The 18,396-nt window shown below is 38.3% G+C and overlaps 1 protein-coding gene and 1 long non-coding RNA gene across 4 annotated transcripts; one reads left to right on the top strand and one right to left on the bottom strand.

Annotated features, from left to right (window-relative positions):
* The first annotated feature begins 1,398 nt into the window (after positions 1-1,398).
* On the top strand, positions 1,399-8,810 carry LOC138137836 (uncharacterized). Of its 3 annotated transcripts, XR_011161887.1 has the most exons (5): positions 1,399-2,468; positions 3,523-3,743; positions 3,811-4,134; positions 8,021-8,140; positions 8,390-8,810. It is a non-coding gene; the product is annotated as an uncharacterized lncRNA (long non-coding RNA). The 3 variants fall into 3 exon arrangements; XR_011161888.1 differs by lacking the exon at positions 3,523-3,743 and having other exon boundaries at positions 1,699-2,468; XR_011161886.1 differs by lacking the exon at positions 1,399-2,468 and having other exon boundaries at positions 2,727-3,743.
* On the bottom strand, positions 8,734-18,391 carry MFS10 (major facilitator superfamily transporter 10). The gene is made up of 8 exons (XM_069057384.1): positions 18,052-18,391; positions 17,797-17,999; positions 10,785-11,021; positions 10,650-10,737; positions 10,243-10,457; positions 9,890-10,184; positions 9,601-9,842; positions 8,734-9,521 (listed from the first exon to the last, which is right to left on the bottom strand). The coding sequence occupies exons 1-8, from the start codon at positions 18,140-18,142 to the stop codon at positions 9,384-9,386; spliced, it is 1,509 nt and encodes a 502-aa protein (XP_068913485.1). The 5' UTR covers positions 18,143-18,391; the 3' UTR covers positions 8,734-9,383.
* Positions 18,392-18,396: the final 5 nt, after the last annotated feature.

Genomic DNA, 18,396 nt, shown 5'->3' with positions numbered 1-18,396 from the left:
CATTTTTATTTATTTAAATTAAAAAAAAATTGAGTTAGCCCTTATTGTTGGAACAGTTGGATGTGAATAAGTGAACAAGACAACAACGTAATGGGGTTCTAGCAGCGCTTTTAGATTTTTTTCTTGTGGGAAAGAGTCTATCAAACACCTGTACTTACGATTGATGAACTCAAAGAATTCGTGATGAGCACGGCCTCCTAGATATAACGATAGACTTTTAGTCTATCCGGCCGTGCGCATTCGTAGTTCAAGGCATTATTTTTGTTTTGAAGAGTGCGCTGCGGTACGGTGCACGATTGGTTGCCTACTAGCATTAATTTTTTTAACAACTTTTTTTTTGCCATTTATGCAATTAGAAAACAAGAACAACGAAAACTACACACTGTAAAATTTAATAAAAGAGGTACTGCAACGATTAACAAGGGTTTAATGCTTGATTTGAGTTAAAAAAAAGTATGCAACCAATATTACACATTTTTGTGCTTTTAACTTCGATTCAAAAGAGGGAGCTTAGGTACTCCCGTTAAATGTCATTTCGAAATCACAAACATTTTGCTGACGCGCAGGGCCGGATAAGAGACTTGTCTCTTGTCATATCTAGGAGGCCGTGGTGATGAGTGCATGGCCATAACGCCAGACATTACACAACGTTCAAAGGTCCTTTTTGAACAGGATTGACGCGTGTTTAGTCTAAAATGGATTGCATCTTGAACAATTTTTACGTTAATTTTCTTTTTACGTTGTCATTTTGCTGATTAAATTTCCTACATTGTCATTTTGACGTTTGTAGCTAAAAACGCAATTTTGATTCAATTTATTATTTACATTAAACACAGTATCAAGTGGTAGGTAAGTGGAATTAGTATTTTTGGTTGCATCTAAGAAAATTTCAGAAATACTCCACAATTGACTCACCTGTATAACCCATATCGGCCTAATACCGTTATATACAGCGTGATCAACAATGACTGTGTCTGTTGGCAATGAAACAATTGAAAAGTACTGGTGTTTTTTGTCTCGTAATTGGCACTGACTGGATTTTTTAACTTGAGACATTAAAAACATTTATGTTCGATTATATTATAATTCATGATTTATGATATCGTTTAGTGTCCACAAACTATCTGTTTATGGACTAGTCCATAAAGATATTAAAACGGCCGCTTGTCAATTTTGGGTATTACTTCAAAATAAACGTCAAAATTTTAATAATTTTATTTAAATCAGGAATGAATAGAATTAATAGAAAACTTTGTAGTCAAGATTCTTTAGCTTTTGCCGCAATTTCACTTACTTTGCTCATTATTACAACTAGAAATAAAGACGATTTCAGTTCGTATTTCAAACACAAACACTGTTCGTTTTCAAATAAATATGGTAATAAATAATTTCGTAACCACAGAAACAAAAACAGAACACTTCGAAATTATCGTAATTTTTAGAATCTATTAATTTTGTATCTAAAAGAAACTTAACTTCACAATCGAACATAAAGCTTTGTATGTAATTCGTACATAATTAGGTTTTGTGAACTTGCCCTATTTATTAGCCTCGCTCGCAAGCTCGCTCTGCCATAAACTATAGGGCTCGTCCACAAAGACCTATATTATGTACTTATTACATAAATAGCTATTTTGGTTATGCCTTTTATTTTTATGCTATTGCAAAAGTGAACCTTTGATGGTAAATTTCAAATTTGCCAAATTTCATTGTTACAGTTGGCTTCAAAAAAAACGGGAAATGAAATTTGACCTAATGTGAACTGAAAATTTAATTTGTCAATTTGTGTCTGTTTGACAGTAGTATTTCTGACACATAAGTGCAGTTTTTTAACCTAAATTCTAAAAGGGCGTTTCAAACTATAAAAATTTAATAAAATCGGACAGAACTTTTTCTGACAGTTCCCGTTTTTTTTTGAAGCCAACCGTACCAACAGACTCGGTCGTTCTTGATCACACCGTACTATACTTAGGATTTGACAGTGACAGATTTTTCGTATTTTTGCTAACTCAGCTAATTAAATGTCAAACAACTATCACGATAAATCAAATTTTAACGTAAAAATAGTTTTTATTTCAGAACATAAAAGATTCATCATTGAATCTTACTTTCGCAATGGTATTTCAATAACAGAAAATGTATATACAGCGCTGTTGCCTGTTTGACCGAATTTCGGCAAAAATTTCCAAATTTAAATTGAAACAGGTGTATGCAACAAAAAATACGTCCATGCATCCAGAGCATCTGATTGTGCACTTGTCAACTAAAAATTTGTTCTCATGTGTAGTGCCTTCGTTTTGTGAAGTTGTAGGCTGTGCCAACAACGCAATGCGAAACCATGATAAAAGTTACCATAAAATACCTTCAGAAAGGGATGAGAGAGGCCGTATTCAAAAACAAAGATCGGAACGATGACAAGCTTGGATTCAAGAATTACATCGAAAGGACTTGACAGATGTCAAGTTAAAGTATGTTAAAATTTGTTCTGATCATTTTATAACTGTAAGTCCAGAAATCTCGTCTGTTATCAGGCCGGTATTGTTCAGAACACAGGTTTCACGGTTACAACATAACCTTGCCGGTTTGTTTATCCTAATAGCTGATAAAAGGGGTGGGGATATGAAACTGATCTTCCTATTTGGTTCAAAAATATGAAAAAAATGCTGTTGCAAATGACAAGTGGTTTTTGCAACTTGGGTCAACTGTATAGTCGACTCAAGTTGCAAAAAACCACTTGTCATTTGCAACAGCATTTTTTCAATATTTTTGAACCAAATAAAGGCACAAAGGGACCTGAAAATCATAGTTTGGATTGAATATTTCCCATATAAGTACAGTTTTAAAGTAATTTCAAACGACTAATGCCATAAAATTGCTGTTGCAAATCCAAATTGGTTTTTTGCAACTTGAGTCAACTTTACGTTAACTTCGGTTTCGCTCGGCTCATCTGGAGACCTTTTATTGGGTCTACAGAAAAGCGCGGTTGTAACCACTTTTTTTAACAGTGCTCCCTCCATATCCCTCTACGGTTAATAGATATAAACCTAACTCAAGTTGCAAAAAACCATTTGTCATTTGCAACAGCATTTTTTCAATATTTTTGAACCAAATAAAGGCACAAAGGGACCAGAAAATCATAGTTTGGATTGAATATTTTCCATATAAGTACAGTTCTAAAGTAATTTGAAACGACTAATGCCATAAAGTTGCTGTTGCAAATCCAAATTGGTTTTTTGCAACTTGAGTCAACTTTATAACGGGTGTTTTTTTAAATTTGGCGTCGGAGTAGGCGTTGAACTGAGAACTGTCGATTGTGAACGCACTATACAGGTTACGGATCACGGATCAACTGTTTAAATCTTACGCTTTTACACGAGTGGTGCGCTCTCAACCGACTCTCCAACGCCTACTTCAACGCCAAATTTAAAAAAACACTCTTCATATGCTAACGCACTTTTCTATTGGAACTTTCAAAAATCCCTAAATTCAATTTGACGGCTGAAAATTAAAAATTTCCCAAAGATCACTCACCAAGATAAAGAATGGAGTATAGGCGAAGTGGCAGCGCAAAAAGTGTGGGTGCCACAACCGGGGCGTAAAGTAAGGGGGGAATTTTGAATAGACCGCGCAGGCAAATGTCATTCTTGTCATCTTGCATCTTGTGAGTTTGCACCTGCGAGCCTGCATTCCACGATTCCCGTTCCCGCGCATTCTTGTGTGCTTCGTGATCGTCTTGGTTTATTGTAAGGACGCTTGACATTTTATTTTAATTTTAATACTTGATTTGTTTCTTGTCATTGCATACACCAGTCATGGAAGTTGCTGGCCGAAAGAAGTATTCTTGCAAATACCCAGGATGCAACAACTGGTATTATGTTAATATTTCTGGAGGCTTTGTCAACAAGCACTTCTTCAAGTTTCCCAAAGATGTTCACCAAATCCAACTTTGGAAGGCCGCTTGCAAAGTAGATGAGGTTCACAACATTGACAACTGGAGAATTTGTGAGGATCATTTTGAGGCAAAAAGTTTTGTGAATGAGAGAAAGGAGCGTTTAAACACTGGTTGTCTACCAAAACCATATGAACTTTCTAGTTGTGATCTTCAAGTTCAAGACCATACTTATTGTGGAACAGGTGAGGTTTTTTCTTATTTCTGTCTCTTTTTCCGTCAATGTATTGGGTGTGTCAAAAAGGATCGAAGGATGGCCACCAAACAAGGTACACAATTTAGGGTAATCACGTAACATGAAGACATTTTTTTTTTGCTTTTGGTGTTTTGTTAACGTTCAAGAGCTTATCTGTCACTGTGATGAGTAATAGGAAATGTCATGAAAAATGTGTGTTATTTGTACCACAATAGTTTTCTGATTTTTGAACAGCGTTTACTAAATGATCCTGTTATTGATGTGGGAATGTATTTTTTCTAACACTAATATCTTAAACTGTTTTTATAGTGCATTTGAGCTCACACGTTATGTTACCTATAAAATAGGTTTTCTTTATAAAACACGTCGTCAGTAGTAAGGTTTTTTTTCTACTTTGCGTTCGTACTGATGCTATTACGATACTGTTTTGCAGTGGCGGCTCGTACTAAAAAAATCTGGGTAGGCACTTAGGCCCTGCATAAGGATTAATGTATACTATTATACATATGCACTTTTTTTTGTCATTTTACACAATTAACCCTAAGTCATCATCTAATAATTTGGCCCTTTTCGTTGATTTTGAAAAAAAAACTTGAAAATCCGGCAACATTGGCAAAAAAATATTCGACACTCTTTGATTTTACCTGAAGCATCCTGTAATATTGAATTTAGTCTGTGGGCATAACAATGTGTGAACTTTGCTTGGGGAGCTATTGAACGAATTTTTGACTGCTCTCTTGCCATTACTGAAGCCACTGAAGCTCCGTCATACGTTTGACCTACCAATTTTTGTAGAAGATTGAATCTACTAAAAGTCGTTGTCAATAAGTTAAAAAGATCGACCTTTTGCCACGAGAAACAAACAGATTTATCTACTTCTGATTCTATGGTTTTTATTATCACTTTCGTGATGCTTTCAATTAACTCATTCTGAATGGTTTTTGATAAACCGCTAAATACAGAATATTCGTCCATGCCGGGCAATATTGCAAAGAAGTCTGGGTTTGAGAAATTAACCAGATTCTTAAAGCATAAACGGTATTTGCAATACTTGACGCGGCATTTTCTTATTTATGTACTACCAACACACTTTTCCATGGGAAATTTCAAAAATCCCTAAATTCAACTGGACGCTTGAAAATTTCCCAAGACCAGACACCAAAATCAAGAATAGTGTATACGGTAGTTTTTAGTTACCTATTGCGCTGCTACCATTTTCATTAGAGTTTTCGCGTTACGTTCCGTTAAAATAACTGGTACTCTATTCGCGAGCAATTACCGTAATCGCTTATTGTAATAATGAATCGGTTACGCTATTGCCTAGCAACACCAGCGTTAGCGTACACGGTTATCTGAAAAACGTAACGCGAAAACTCCCTACTTTCTGAAAGTTTTTTCTTTAACTGAAAGCTACAGTTTTTGGTACAAAATCGGGGTCTACGTTATGCTACGCTATGCTACTAAAACGATTGTCCGTCCTTTTTAACACACCCGATATAGTTAATAAACATATTAGCGTTTAATTTTATTTTCCTACTTCTTTTCAAACTAAAATTGTTAAGATTTTAAAATGAAAAAGTATGTTTGTTTTTTTCTTAAGCCAAATTTACTTTTTTCACTTAATATCTTGACAACTAAAAAAAACTTAACATACCTTAAGACGGACGCAGTGTAAAGATGGTGGTGTCCAAATTTTTCGCGCCACCCCTCCACAGGAATCGCTGTATTTTACGTTGCCAACGTTTAACATAGGAATTTTCAGTTCTTATATTAAGTGTTTTGTGCTTTACACTGTTCTAAACGGTTTACTTTTTCCAACACCTACTCACTACTCAGCCCAGGATTTCACTTGAAGGCATGATACATTAAGTATCAAGGACGGTAAGGACATTTTACCGATCGAAGACAATTGTTTGGAGGAGTGCAGCGACGACTCCAATTATTGTCTGAGATCGGTAGTTCTTAACGTTCGGGATGCTTATGACGTTTTTTGCGCCATGAAATATAAATATTTTTGTAGTAATACAAAGCATTCATAGAATAGCAATGCGGTTATATGTTATATGTGTTATCCTTCACATCATGTTGCCATAATGTCAATTTTTGTATAATTTGTGTTATAATTTACATAGAATAGATTTAGCTGATATTATTGAAAAAATCACATTAGGGTAAAGTAAAATGCGAGTCTCGAATAGTACAAAGAACGACATTCCAGATTAACAGCAAAGAATTTTGGAAAAATTTGCAAAATGAGGTTAAATGTTTAGAACCAATATTGTGAAAGACATTTAATATTCAAATTCATTAATAGTTTTACGAAAACCTTTAGCGTACGGCATTGCAAATGAAAAGAATGTAATGTAAACCAGTTCTGCGTAAATTCAAATATTTGAACAATCAAATAAAACCCGCAAAAATGAACAAATTGCCAAGTCGTGATCGTCGTAGAAACGGTAAAAACTCTAGGAAACCCCTACGTTGTGTGTTTGATTCAAAATGGCGGAAGACTAGCTCGAGATGCAAATGGCGGACCTGCAGGGTGGACAACTTCGAAATAAAAATACATAAATCGGTGGAAGGACGCCTGTATTTGATTTGCAAATATACGAATAAATACGTTCTCGTTTTCATTTACAGCGGTGTTTGATGTAAAACAGACAAACAAATACATAACAACACAATTTATGAACACTAGCCATGAGATTGAACAAACCACAACAAATACAAGAAATAAATGAACAACACGACATCGAGAGACTAAAAAAAAAACATGAAAATAATAACAACTGTAAATGGGATGAGTAAAACCTCCAAAACTCATTCACAAACGATGGCACACCATAATCTTTTCTAATCGTTAAATTTTTATACAAACATGACATAAGAATACATAAGTGAATATTACGTTCTCGCCGTCTCACCTTCTCGCGTAACACGTGGTTTACCCTCGCGAAGTTAACCTTGTTCTCGCCCCCCGACCTATTATTCCCCAAACTATCGCTGCGCATTCGTCCAAGTTCCTGCGACACCTAACTCGTGCAGTGCCCCGGTTTGTGTCCTCCGAAACTCCACTGTGAACCCCACACATGGTGAAACGGAGTCTTCCGCTAAGGGCGTGAGGAGCTCCACAGCCAGGGCCACACTTCACGGAGAAGCCCTGTGGAACGCCACACCGGCAATCCCAGAAGGCACCCTTGGTAGGCCCTCGTTTTTCATTGCAACGTGGTCAAGCTGCCCTCGCGTCTACAGCCTAATTCCGGCCAAACACGTGCCTCGGTTTTCCTTGCGGCAAATTTGAGGCCGTTCCCGAAATGGACTACCGTTTACCACCTCACGCGCTCCGACCACGTGTTACACAACGCCCCAAGATCTCACCCGCTCATATGAAACCCTCTGATTCGGCCCTCATTCGGCCGTATATCATCGGAATAAACAAAGAAACAAAACATACCTGGAGCCACGTATTAAACTGCGCACCTCGCGAACGTCGCACGTGTATGATGTGTGCGATTCGTGGCGTTTGAAATAAACACAAACAAAATGGCTACCTGAAGAAATTATACAAACTGAAGACTAACACTCGGTTAAAGAAACTAACACGGCAAAAACAAAACACAACCGTTCGATTCAAGAGTCGAGAGTAGAGAGCGAGCGTTTCCTGTAAAAACGAAAACCCCAAAAATGGGTCATCTTCGGACGTCCCTCTACTTCTTCTGGTCTCCTCTGGCGGCGGCAATTTAAATTCAAACTGGGATATTACAAGAATGTAATAAATAAGCTTATTTGAAAAAAAATCAGACAAGTATGAATGTAAAAAAAATGCGGATTGTGATTAAATCTGTGGTATTTATCTGATTATTTTATTATTTCAGAGGAAGAAGTAAATGAAGAAGTTACACGAGACGTTTCTTCAATTGCTACAAACCCTGAAGAAAGAATTAGCGTCGGTGTTAGTGGTAGAAATGAAAATGGAGATACTTTCACCGTTTTAGGTATAGTTGAGCCACTTGATTTTATTATTTTTCGAGTTTCTGGAGATTGTGATCGACACAATTTTTCAACCACATTAACCACATCGCTGCTCACTATAAAATAGTGATACATATTCCGAAACTTCCCGTTTGAAAATCCAAAATCCATTTTTGTGAAAATTTAAAAAGTAGAATTTTTCCTTCATCGTGATAAAAAAATAAGGAGTGGTTCGAGTCACTGTAGCACTAATTTTCCAATGTCAATTTTAGACCGTAAGGAGTCACCACCTCGAACCTCAGAAACTGGAGTACAGACAACATCAAAACTTTTGCAATCTCACCGTATCACAAGAAATTACCTCTCAGAGATAAGTTTTTTAAGGAGGAAGTTGCAGTCGTTAAACGCGAGATCGCGCAAACCCACATTGCGGCGAATCACAAAACAGGAATTTTACGAATTCGTCGATCGACATTTCGACGAGAATTTCGGAAAATTTATAAAAGTGGAATACCTTTTGAACAGAAACTAACTCGAGTGATGAACAAATCTCGCAATTCTATTTCGTTCGATTTTTGTTTTATTTCACCATTTGGAGGACGAATGAAAATGACACTTGATAGAAAAAAATATATTTTGCGATAAAATGTATGTACAGTATTAATATGAAAAATAAAAATTGTTACGGATCCACATTTTTTTTTAATTGTCCTAAGGTGGAGTGTAAACTGAAAGTAGAGCACTAGAACTGCGATCGAAAAGAATAATAAAACAATAAATTAATAAACAAATAAAACGAGATAAATAACTTTATCACATTGAATCGTGGTTTAGCTATAGGAAATACGCAATTAAAATCTTCTGACCTGGAACATGATACTAAACTGATATGACGCACACATTGCGTCAGCTGCACCGTTACAAACAGAACAATGATTTCTTGCATATTTCTTGTCTAATACGGTCAGCTATGACGGCAGAGGAACAAGTAAATTCGATCAACCGAAATGTTTTTTAAGTGATTGCACTCGACTAACAAAAATTAAAATTAACATAATTCTACAGAATCACATTTTTTTCAATACTTACACTAATAATCGACACCTAAATTTCTGCTCAACACAACTTTGACATTATCACTTTTTTGTTTCGAAAAAATAAACGATTTTACAGTTGCTCAAGCAAAAATTTAGCAGTTCTTTTGTCATCGACGTTACAGCCACAAGTTCTCTAGGCGTCGACGAGCATCGCGAGGTAAAGCGCTTGTCAATTGATGCTGTTCATTCTTTGCGACCTCGACCACGGCTGCTCTCTCGCGCTGGCGAAGGCCACGTAGAACAAGTTGGCGCCGATGTTGATGCCGGCGGCCAAGTAAAACACCAATTGCCACTGGCCCAGCGTCTCCTGCAATAATAATCCAAATTGTCAAGAACGTACGACAGATGGCGCCGCCAAATTGAGGGCGCTGCTACCCTCTACTCACCCGCTCGTTTATTATGCGTCCGATGACGTACGGGGCCAGAAAGCCGCACATGTTCGCCGCCGCGTTCGTTATGCCGTACATGGTGCCGGCGAACTTGGGACTGAGAGCTATGTGGTTCATCTGGTTGCCAGCGTACACCGCTCCCGCGAACGCCCCCGGCAAGGCCAGCAACAGCTGCACCGCCACTCGGTCGCACCCCACGTACGCCACCCCCAACAGGCCCAGAGACGGAACGATCGAAGCTGCAAACAACGATTAGAATTCGTGATTTTGAACCGACCGCACCCACCTATGGAATTGAAGAACTTGTACGAAGTCGACAAAGAGAGATACCCTCGACTCAACAACCAATCGGCGAAGATGCTGGTCAGGATGCCGCACCACCAGCTCGTCAAGTAAGGAATCGCCGACAAGATGGCGTTGGCTTGGATGTCGAAGTGAAGGATCTGACTCATGTAGGTCGGCAGTTCGGTCAGTTGGGTGTAAAAGGCCCAAGACTGGCCGCACTGGGTTATCAGGATGGCCCACAGGGGGACGCAGGTGAATATCTTGAGCCACGGAATGGGGATGTTGTTTTCTTCGTCCTGCGGAAAAAGGGAGGTCCGAAGTGAAAAGTGAGATTACGGTGGGGGAGCGACTCACTTGGGGGGCTATGCTGGCCAAGATGAATGCCTTCTCTTGCGGGTTTATCCGGGGGTGGGACGAAGGCGTGTTGTAGACGAGAAAGCACCAAAATGCGAACCAGATTATGCCCGTGAAGCCGAACAAGTAGAAGCAGAGCGGCCAACCTCCGTCAAAGTCTAACGAGCACAGCCAACCCGACACAGGCAACGACACAATTGTCCCGAAGTTAGCACCTAAAGTTAATCTTTTACTTAACATCGAACAACTTACTGTCAGTTAAAATGTAAAATGTTTACGTTTTCACTAAACAGACTCCTTCCAGAACACACATTTTTTTTTATATGATTCATGATTTCATCGCTATTATCTTTGACAACTTTGAAAAGTCTGCAGCCAATCGCCTTTTTTTTTTTTGTCTTTGTTACCTGCGTACACGTACGCTGCGAACTTGCTCTGCTCTAGCGGGGGTATCCACCTGGCCAACATCGCGTGCATCGACGGAAAAGTCACCCCCTGGAATCAACGCATTTTTACAACACCCAAACAATTGGTACCGTTACCTCGCCCATTCCTTCCAGCACTCGGACGATGATGAAAAGCGTAAAATTGTATCTGGCCGCGATGGGACTCAGCAGGGTGAAAACCGCCGTCATCAACACTCCTATCCCGTAGATCAATTTTCCGCCGAATAGCTCCGCCAATCGTCCTCCCGGCACTTGCGTCAGGACGTATCCGTAGAAGAAGGATCCCAACACGAGCCCCTGTGTGGCTTCGTCCCAATTGAATTCTCCTTCGTTCTGCAAGTGACATAAGTGTCATTATTACGTATGGAGTAGAACTTTTTCAAAGATTGTGTGGTGCAAGCATACGAGAGGGTGAGATGCAGATAAAGAAACTCGGCAAGATAACTACTGTTCTGGTTTGCTTCAGTTCTATTGGGTGTGGATAAATATGGCAACTATGTATGTACGAAAATGTACAGTTGGCTTAAAAAAAAACGCGAAATGAAATTTGACCTAATGTGAACTGAAAATCTGATTTGTCAATTTATGTCAATTTGTGTCTGTTTGACAGTAGTATTTCTGACACATAAGCACAGATGTACGAAAATGTACAGTTGGCTTAAAAAAAAACGCGAAATGAAATTTGACCTAATGTGAACTGAAAATTTAATTTGTCAATTTCTGTTTGACAGTAGTATTTCTGACACATAAGCACAGATTACTTATACCAGATCGGACACTTTTGTCGGAACCTTTGATGAATTGCATTCGCCGTCAATGACTTTCACTAGCGTGGCCCTTTAAACGGGTTACTGCTGCTGTTGCCATATTGAACAATATGTCAGCGATACAGTGTTCCAATGGTCGCAGATTTAAAATTAAAAAATGGAAAAAAAATCCTAGTCTAATTCCACAGGTTTATTCGAAACGTCGCGTCGGAGTGTTAAAATATGCTTAGACAATAGCGAGAGAAAGAGTCCTCCCTCCTTAACATTTTAAACTTATATACTACCCCCATTCCCAATATTTCACCCCCGTGGCCACGTACACAAAAATGTTGCCAGGCCAGGGAGATGACCATTATTTATGGTCATAACAACTATCACACCACCGTGTTTTCCACCACTTGGGCCGGAAGGGGTGAGGTGTTTTCGCATCATCTTCCACGTGGCATCCACGTCGACTTGATGACGACCACGAATTGTGTTGCATTAGTGGAAGATTTTCTTACAGATATTATAGTAGCTTTCCTTTTGCAAACGCAGTGAGCGGAGATGAACTGATCTGAGTTGCTCAGATCAGTTTGACTTTTGTGAGTGAAACCGGTTAAAAGGAACGCTAAGCTCAAATGTCAAAATGTCACGTGGTCTAATTACAACGATCTAACCTAAAAAACCCAAAAATTTTTCAAAATGACTGTCCAGAAAAGATTTTAATGTTTCTGCTTCCCCATTGTCACTAGAGAAAAATATCTGTCGATTATAAAACTATGGTATAAAATAAGTGATGATCCGCCCATTTTATGTTCTCTGCAGCTTGTACTATGGCGGCCAAAAAATTTTGGCCGTCACTTTCTTGACATTCAAGTAAAGTGTAAATAAACCTTTAGGAATCGTAACCCCACTTTCGATTCTTGTCATTTTGACAATCAATTTAAACTGTTTGAAGCTCAGATATTCCAAAAATCCGACATGAATAAACAAAATTAGAGCAATCGTACATAGATAACCTAAGGTAAACGTTCTGTGTAGTAAAAATGACAAAATAATTTTGAGTTTTGAAATTTAGCACCCAAAAAATAACGTTCATAATCAAGACGGTAATCATGATGACAATAAAGTACGGATTACAATTTTTTTTTTTGAATTGACAGACAATGACGGCCAAAATTTTTTGGCCGGCATAGTATATCTTGTTATTTTTTTATAATTATATTTGTGCCAAACACTTTATACAAAACATAACCTAAAAATACGCGATGGCTCGCTTTATTCTACTTTTTCCCAATATTTTTCCTCCACCACCGATGTCACAAAGTGAGTTAATTCTCAGTTATCTGCATCTGCTGTCGAGGTGGTGCAGCATCGGGAAGGGGGGAAGTAAAATTCTCACTTTATTTGTCTGAGCCAAAGGCAAAAGGAACGCATGCATAAGTGAACCAAACTGATCTGAGCAAAAATATCTGAGTTTTGGTGTAAAAGGAAAGCGCCTTATGCTAAACAAAAGTGCGAATACTGCGATAAAGCAAGGATAGATAGAAATTGTCGTCAGACGCCGACGGTTTTTCTCGCTACGGATTTTCACATAGCACATGATCCGAACATGCACGATGTACTCGTATATTATTTTGGGACAAGCGGCAGTGCTGCGCATGCCTACGGGACTTTTAAATTGGTTAATATTCTATCCTTTACAAATTTCTTAACATCTCTTTCGAGTGTCCGATCTGGTATAAGTAATCTGTGACATAAGTGCAGTTTTTTAACCTAAATTCTAAAAGGCCGTTTCAAACTATAAAAATTTAATAAAATCTGACAGAACTTTTTCTGACAGTTCCCGTTTTTTTTAAGCCAACCGTATGTGGCAACTGTGTGGGTAGGGTAGACTTGACATTTCTTTGACAGTTCATACAGTCTGTTTTTTTTTATCAAAGAACCACAACACCGCAATTTACACCCAAAATAGAGATGGCAACATTGTACATTTTTGATCTAGGGTGAAAATCTCATCCAAGGAAGTTAAAATGAGAGGAAGGAGGGTCAGTTTAAAAAAATGATCCACCCGCCAAATCGTGGGCAACCATAAAAGGTTGCTAGACAAGGGTGGTTGGTGGGGACATTGCCAGTGGCATATCGTCCACTGTATGTACTATCGCGGCCAAAATACTTTGGTCGTCACTTTTTGACACTTCAAATGTAAATCAAGTATTAACGTCAATGTACATGACAATTAAAAATTATTCTTGTCAAAAATATGGCACCTTCAGTTTTTGAAAAATATAGAATCGTCTTACTTGCTTCTGAAGGGTTGTCTATGGGGCAAATTGCTGAAGTAATGGGTATAGCAAAAAGTGCTGTTACGTATGTAGTTAGCAAGTGGCGAAGAACGGGTTTAATAGAACGTCGGGCACCAGGAGCTGGCAGGCACAGAATATCAACAGTTGCCGAAGATGAGGCTTTACTTGAGAATGTGCGAAATAGCCCATTTACTACAGCTGTTTGCGCCAGAAATGTAACGGGCTTCCCTGGAAGCATAAGAACAACACGCCGGAGAATAAAAATTGGAGGGCTTAATAATCATGTAGCTGCGAACAAGACTGCTCTTACTCCACGACACATGGAAGCATAAATAAGCTTTGCGTTGGAACACCTTCCAAAAGATGAGGCATACTGGTCAAGGCTGGTCTTTTCTGATGAAAAAGTTTTTCAGTCTTCTCATAACGGCCGAATTAGAGTATATAGACCAAAAAATTCTAGATTTGACCAGCAATACGTTCAAAATACGCATAGAAGCGGACGATTCTCTATTAATTTATGGGCATGGATTTCTGTTGGTAGTCCTGGGGTAATGGTCCATGTAGAAGAACGGCTAAACAGTGACGTTTATATTAGAATTCTCGAAAATATTATGGTTCCATCTGTGCAAATGGCATACCCAAATAATAATTTCATTTTTCAGCAAGATAACTGTTCGATTCATACAGCACATAGGGTAACGGAATGGTTCGAGAATCATAATATAAACGTCCTTGATTGGCCGAGTCGCAGTCCTGATCTCAACCCTATTGAAAACGTGTGGGGTTTGATGGTCAAAAAACTGCAAGGGTCCCGCTTGATTTTTGCGAATAGGGAGGAGTTTTTGAATGCGATAACTGATGCATGGCAATCATTGCCACAGGACTACCATAAGAATTTATGCCTCTCTATGCCCTCTAGACTACGCAAAATTTTGGAAGTTAACGGCGCCATGACTAAATACTAGTATTTTTAAAATTATACATTTTGATTTTCTGTTCATTTTATTGGTTGTGTTGTGTATTTTTCATTTATTTAATTGTGTTCTTTGTGTTATGTGACATTAAATCACGTTACATTATAAGTGGACTGTGTTTATACTGGGACAAAATTTGTTGGGAGATACATGTCAGATACATAGAATTAGGATTCAGTGGGTTTTTTCATCTTGTCTTCGAAAGTTAGTTAGGCACAGTTTTAGACATCTACCACAAGAAGTTTTGGTAAAGACACCTAAGTATGTGTTTGTATAAAGGAGTACTTAGTTTGACTATTCTGCCTTTCTAAACCGCTTTTGACCTCTGCCTCCGCAGCTGGGATTTAGCCCACCCGTATGACACTGACAGATTAAAATGATTTTGACAATAGTAAAAAATAAGGTTAACCACCCTAAAGCTTGCTTTGCACTTGAATATCATTAATGTCACATTGACGACCAAAGTATTTTGGCCGCGATAGTACAGGGTTATTCTACACTCGGGCCAACCAACAGATATAGTAATAAAACCGCCCCCTAGTGCCTGCGTATTTTAAATAGCAGCTTCCAATTGAAAACGTGCGCAGATTTTCGAAAGCCTGATGTACAGCTGGTTGCAAAAAAAACGGGAACTGTCAGAATAAAATTGACACATTTTTACAATTTTTCCATAGTGTGAAACCTTCTTACGGGAGATAGGTTAGATTTAACGTCAAAATTCAATCACATTTTTAAAAATCACTTGATAGGTATTGTCAAGTAAACAATTAATTGACAAATCGACAAAACCAAATTTATATTAGGAAAATTTTCATTTCCCGATTTTTTTGAAACCAGCTGTACTTCCACAAAAATTACTTGACGGCATCCGGCATCTTATTCGTTTCTTCGCTTCGGGAGTTTATGTTTGTTTGTTTTCCTTGGCATTTTTCGATTTGTATTACAAAATAGTTTTTTTTCAAGACTTTTGTTTCTCTATTTGTTAGAAAGTAGTACGTGGTATGCTTCATTGTGAAACAGGCTGCGGCGTATATCGTTCTACGCAACTAGGCCACATCCACTTTTTTCAAAATTACTATATCTGTTGGTTGGCCCGAGTGTAGATGATTGTCCCTTCGCAGTAGGCGTTAGTGGCGTAGTTGGATGTGCCGCAAACCTTGTGACATGAGTCGGACTAGTGGTAGCGATACTGCCGGTAGTGGAAATCTGTCTACTAGTTTGTCTAACGTTGCGAGGCTGGCGGCAAATCCAAAATTTGTGTGGGCTTTCAACGCCAACTGCGATGGGACAATCATTTATAATGACTCTGTATAAAAAAAATCAAATGCACGCATATGAAATGTCATACAAATGTCAACTCCACTCCATCCACACAGTTGCCACATAAGTTTTCGTACATAGTTGCCATATTTATCCATAATCATTTTGAATTTGAATCACTCAATAGAAACCAACGGGCAGGTTGTGTTTAGGTTAGTTGTCAACGCATATCACAAACACGCAAAAACGTCAAGGAAGATTATTATTATCGGATGATAATCGGCAAAATGTATTTTTACTTTACAAATGACGCAACTATGGTTAACTAAAGCACCTAAATGCGATTGCAATTTTTACTGTGTCGTTTAAAAAGCCCTTTGGCTATGCACTTTGTATGTACACTGGCGGCCATTAATTTGGAAACACCGGCTTAATCTAGTTTACTGGATATTTCTAATATTTGATAGTGTAAGCGTTATGTCATGAACTCATGTCACCCATGTCATCGTTGATATGTCAATAACATTGTCAAAGTGACAAACAATTTACAATAGAAAAATATTGGTGTTTCCAAATTAATGGCTGCCACTGTACAAGGTCATTGTAAGTATCACTAACGTCATAGAGGCCGATTTCAAGTTGAGTTGCAACTTGTATTGTCATGGTAACGGCACAAAATTGCAAGTTTGAGAAAGATGACGCATATTAGTAATTAATGTGTAGGACAAAGATAGCTACACATTTGCGCTGCATCACCTATTTGTCACCCTGACTTGAAATCGGGCTCATATGTGTGCTGTGGAACTTTGCCGCCTTAAAACTCTGCAAGAAATTGCAACGATAATTGGAAATAATTTAATAACGCATAATCTGTATTTTGTTGATAATTTTTGTCATCTAAAATTAGCTTCGGTAGTATAGGTAGAGTTAGAACTTTTTGTAAAGAAGCCATGTCGTCTTCGACGCGGGAACCAATTTGTGTAAATTTCAGAATACGCATGTGCAGCTGTCGATCATTAACAGATTTTTTCCATTGGCGTCGTATTATCTGTAACTTTTCCGATTTCCGGTGTCTGTTGTGCTATCTGAGTGATTGGAGTTTGTTTTTACAATTACTCTCTTTGTGGAAATTGAAGGCCGCAAGTATTGCTATCTTTACGTATTGTATGATTAGCATTATTTGTGAAAACAAATTTCAATTGATTTATCCACTACGCCACTGGCAGGGATACATAAGTGACGTCATAACAATCCTCGCGCAACTGCGATGACGATGGCTTCTTTACAAAAAGTTCTAACTCTACCTATACTACGGAAGCTAATTTTAGATGACAAAAATTATCAACAAAGTACGGATTATGCGTTATTAAATTATTTCCAATTATTGTTACAATTTCTTGTTGATTTGTAAATTTGTAAATAGATACATATAATGTTGATATCAACATCTGATTCATAATTTATTAATACATTTCATTTCCAGAACATTTCTTGACTCTTGACCATCATGACCACTCTCAAACACAAATTACTATCTTTTTAGAAAACTGTTTACCCTACAGTATGTTATAGTATTTAATCTTACTAGCATGGTAAAAAGGGTTTTTACTGGCGACAGAAGGATATGACTGGAGAGCCGAGGCGAGCCAGTCACCTTCTGAAGCCAGTAAAACCCGTTACCATGCGTGTATTGTTGAATATTTTATTTGTTCCTCACTTGTAAATAGTTATTACAAAATATTACCGAGCAGTATCTCTCCATTTACTCTATCGAGTTGGCATTTGTCAAAGTATTAAAAATTCTCATTGTTCAACTCACTGGAGGCTGTGTCGAGTTCGAGCTGTTGGGGGCCACGCAATGGTCGTACGTGTTGTTATTGTTGGGCTGCGTCGTGTTTCTGTAGACCATGGCCACAATAGCCACGGACAGGTTGACACGCATCGCGTACACGTTTGCGAAGCCCAGGAAGCCCAAAAGTCCGAGAATGTGTCGCGCTTTCACCCAATCGGTGGTGTCTTCGACTGAAAATGGGCGTTTAGGGGTTATGCACCGGACTCACTGGTTCTTTCTTACCTTCTGGAGGGATGATGCGTGTCAGCTCGTCCTCATCCTCGTAGTTGCTGTCCGTATCGCTTTCCAAATCCTCGTTTCTGATTGCGTACATGGTTTTCGTCAATTTTTGAACAAAGAAACAACGACAACAACTCACGAACTCAGTGCGGGTGATTCATGCGAGACTTGAAACTTATATTTATTTCGACGCGTGTCAACATCGATTAATACTCATTCGACTGTAATAAATAAATACCGAACTTATCGGCGGTTGATAATACGACTTTTTAAACTTAAATGCATCGAAATTATCTCGAAATCACTTATCAGCTGTTTTCTAGTCACCTGTTGGCAGCACTGTCAAAA

Source organism: Tenebrio molitor, chromosome 9, assembly GCF_963966145.1.
Source record: "Tenebrio molitor chromosome 9, icTenMoli1.1, whole genome shotgun sequence".
Taxonomy (NCBI): Eukaryota; Metazoa; Arthropoda; class Insecta; order Coleoptera; family Tenebrionidae; genus Tenebrio; species Tenebrio molitor.
Note: the sequence above shows the minus strand (reverse complement) of the source record. Positions and strands in the feature narration are given on the sequence as shown.